General features: G+C 36.1%; 1 protein-coding gene across 1 annotated transcript in view; it reads right to left on the bottom strand.

Annotated features, from left to right (window-relative positions):
- cabin1 (calcineurin binding protein 1) overlaps positions 1–3,490 on the bottom strand; it is a 36,808-nt gene that overhangs the window by 9,521 nt on the left and 23,797 nt on the right. The window contains exons 23-25 of the mRNA XM_025053881.1: positions 1,502–1,567; positions 728–910; positions 6–67 (exon numbers count right to left, since the gene is read on the bottom strand). Coding sequence (XP_024909649.1) covers positions 6–67; positions 728–910; positions 1,502–1,567 — 311 coding nt within the window. The remainder of the gene's footprint in view (positions 1–5; positions 68–727; positions 911–1,501; positions 1,568–3,490) is intronic.

Raw genomic sequence — 3,490 nt, 5'->3', positions numbered from 1 at the left:
TCCACGATGTCCAGCTCCTGGATGATTTTCTCGTCGGGAGGGAGGGTAGCGTGTTCGCCGCGAGATGCTAGTAAATGAAAAAAATAAATTAAAAATTTATTTATTTATTTATTTTTTTTATTTAAAACGTCAGGACTCGGAAGAAGACGAAGAACACATTCGAAAGTCGTGCCACGGTTTTAGCCTCGCAGAGGAAACGAATTTTAGCTAGCTAGCTAGCTGGGTGTCGTCCCACCTAGTTTGTCATATTGAAGTATTATACTATATATAAGAAGTATTATTATGTTAGATATTTAGCTAGCTAGTTAGCTAGCTAGCTAGCTAGCTAGGGGTCGTCCCGCCTAGTTTATCATACTGAAGTATTATACTATATATAAGATGTAATATTACGTTGGATAGCTAGCTAGCTAGGGGTCATCCCCCTAGCTAGCTAGCTAGGGGTGCCACAGTTTTAGCCTCGCAAAGAAAACAAAATTATCTAAAGTTAGTAGAAGTATTATTACGTTAGATAACTAGCTAGCCGGCTAGCAAGACAGGATACTTGGTCTACGATACTAGGGGGAAACGACTACTTCTAGAATACTGCGATACTACAACTATGACAACACATTGATTTTTTTTTCTTCCGAAACAATTCAAACGAAGATAAAACCGCTAGCGTAGCGAACGCTAAAATATCGTGGTACGACATACAGTACAGTACAGTACAGATATTTTTCCATCCTACCCGTGTCATCAGACGCGTGGGGCGCAGCCCGGACCGGCGTCGTACTCTCCGAGGACAGCGAGCTAACCTTCCCGGACGCCGCTTTGTGGCTGCTGTCCTGCGAATTGGTGGGATCGGTGAAGGCTAGGTCCTGAGTGGAGTTGGAGTCGGAGAGCATCACCACCTCGCTGTCCCGACTCCGCTCTGCCGGGGGAAGGGGGGAGTGAGGAGAGAAAAAAAAAAAACAGACAAACAGAAGGTGGCGCTATTGCGTTGAAGTACGATCTGAAAAGTCTCATCGTTAGCTGCGGACTACGGCTACTCTCGATGCGAGATGTTCGTAAAGGACTTGTTCGTAAAGGATTTAGAAAAGAAAAAAAAAAAAAAAAAACAAAAAAAAAAAATGGGTATATGTGTTGAGGCATGAGGGGAAGGGGGGGTGAGGGAGCGGTGAGGGTGGGAGGGGGAGGGGGGGTCACTGACATATCGTGTTCGGGCTTTTTTAGCATCTCGGGCTCGTTGCGAGAAGATCCAAGACTACGCGGATGTGAATAGTTAAAGCTGCGATCGTATTTCTTGGGGTTTCCAAAAAAAGGTTGTGGGAAAAAAAAAAAAAAAAAAAAAAAAACCTGGAGGACTGAGAACCGTCACAGACATGTATACGGGTACAATCATGACTACGTTTTTTTTTTTTTTTTTTTTTTTTTTTTTTTTTTCTGTGTACTTTCTACTAGAATATTACTCCCCGGAAGTACTACGAAAAAAAAAAAAAAACTTCGTTTTGAAGATCAGTACCATTCAGGGATGCCAGCCACATTGAAGACCTGGGCAGGCAGTAATCATGGTCAAACTCTGGTGAGGCTGTTGGAGATACGTGAAGATTTCGTCAAAGTACAAGTTCACTTAAGTCTTAAAAACTTTAGAAGAAATTTTTTAAGAAGAATTTTTTTTTTTTTTTTTTGGAGTGATCGAAAGTACCGTGGGACAGAGAAAGAATTAGTTTTGGTAAAAAACCCCCACTTTTTTTTTTTTAGCGGTAGGTTGTAGGACCTGATTCAGATAGGGTTAGCGGGTTAGCGGTTTAGGCTAGCGGATTTCGGTGAATTTTTTAAATTGATCGGAGAGAGAAGGAAAATGTCAGGGTGCATTTTGGGTGGTAAAGGGGGGGGATGTAACGATGCGGTGAGAAATGGGTTGGGAAATCGGAAAAAAAAAAAATAATAAAATCGGTGAGAGTTCGTATTGGATGAAATTAAAAAAAATAAAAAAATAAAAAAATAATAATAATAAAAAAATGTATCGCTCATCAAGAGATAAAAATTGTGATACAAATTGTATCGGAAATTTTTTTTTTTTTTTTTTTTTTTTAATAGGTATACAGGTAAAAAAAAAAAAAAATCGGTGAGAATTCTCGTTGGATGAAAATAAAAAATAAATTAAAAAAATTAATCGCTCATCAAGATAAGAAAATTGGGATAAAATTTGTATCATGAAAAAAAAAATTAAAAATCAAAAAAAAAAAAAAATCGGTGAGAATTCTCGTTGGATGAAAATAAAAAATAAATTAAAAAAATTAATCGCTCATCAAGAGAAAAAAATCGGGATCAAATTGTATCGTGAAAAAATAAATAAATTAAAAATAAAATTTAAAAAAAATCGGTGAGATCTCGTTGGATGAATTTAAAAAAAAATTAAAAATAAAAAATAAAAATAATAATAGGTGAGAATTCTGATTGGATGAAACTAAAAAAAAAAAAAAAAAAATTAAAAATTAAAAGTAAAATAAAATAAAAATCGGGAATTCTCATTGGATGAAAATAATAAAAAAAAAAACAAAAAAAAAATTTTAAAAAAATTAATCGCTCATCAAGAGAAAAAAATCGGGATCAAATTGTATCGTGAAAAAATAAATAAATTAAAAATAAAATTTAAAAAAAATCGGTGAGATCTCGTTGGATGAATTTAAAAAAAAAATAAAAAAAAAAAAAAAAAAAAAAAAAAGGGGAGAATTTTGATTGGATGAAAATAAAAAAAAAAAAAAAAAATTAAAAATTAAAAGTAAAATAAAATAAAAATCGGGAATTCTCATTGGATGAAAATAATAAAAAAAAAAAACAAAAAAAAAATTTTAAAAAAATTAATCGCTCATCAAGAGAAAAAAACCCTGATACCATTTATATCATAAAAAAAAAAAAAAAAAAATTTTTAAAATCATGCCTTCATCGTTACATCCCCGCGTCTCGGAGCGCGTCGAGAAAAAAAAAAAAATTTTTTTTTCCTCTCGTTCTGAATCTGGTCCTACAGTCTCACCCTGAAGTGCTTCAAGCAGGACCCCAAGCCAGAGATTAGACAACAACAACAAGCATGGTGAGAGATCGGGATCTACCGTTAGCCTCGGAAGAACCCCGTCGTCATGGTTACGCTCTTTCTCGCAATTTTTTTTTTTTTTGAAATCTTAAGGAAAGAGGCAACACACGATTCACAAAATCTGCGATCAAATTTAGCAGCACCAGGCAATTTTAGGTTGGTTGTCGATCGCGATCGTGATCGCGATCGCGACTCAGAAGGACATGCGCTCGAATGGCGAAAAAAGCAGATGTGTTAAAGCAAGGCAGCAGAGAGGTAAAGCAGGCAGGAAGGTAGACCGGTGAGGAACCCGGCAACAGGTCGGGCAACGCGGGGGTCGGCAACATGGCTGCGTTATTTTGCCCGGGTCGGGGATGTGTGAGTATCGTACGGGAGCGTCTTGAAAAAAAAAAAAAAAAAAAAAACTCTGTAATCCAA

The sequence above is a fragment of the Cynoglossus semilaevis genome, unplaced genomic scaffold, assembly GCF_000523025.1.
Source record: "Cynoglossus semilaevis isolate Cse_v1.0 unplaced genomic scaffold, Cse_v1.0 scaffold1772, whole genome shotgun sequence".
In the NCBI taxonomy this organism is placed as follows: domain Eukaryota; kingdom Metazoa; phylum Chordata; class Actinopteri; order Pleuronectiformes; family Cynoglossidae; genus Cynoglossus; species Cynoglossus semilaevis.
The sequence above is the reverse complement of the archived record's forward strand: the minus strand, read 5'-3'. Positions and strand labels throughout refer to the sequence as shown.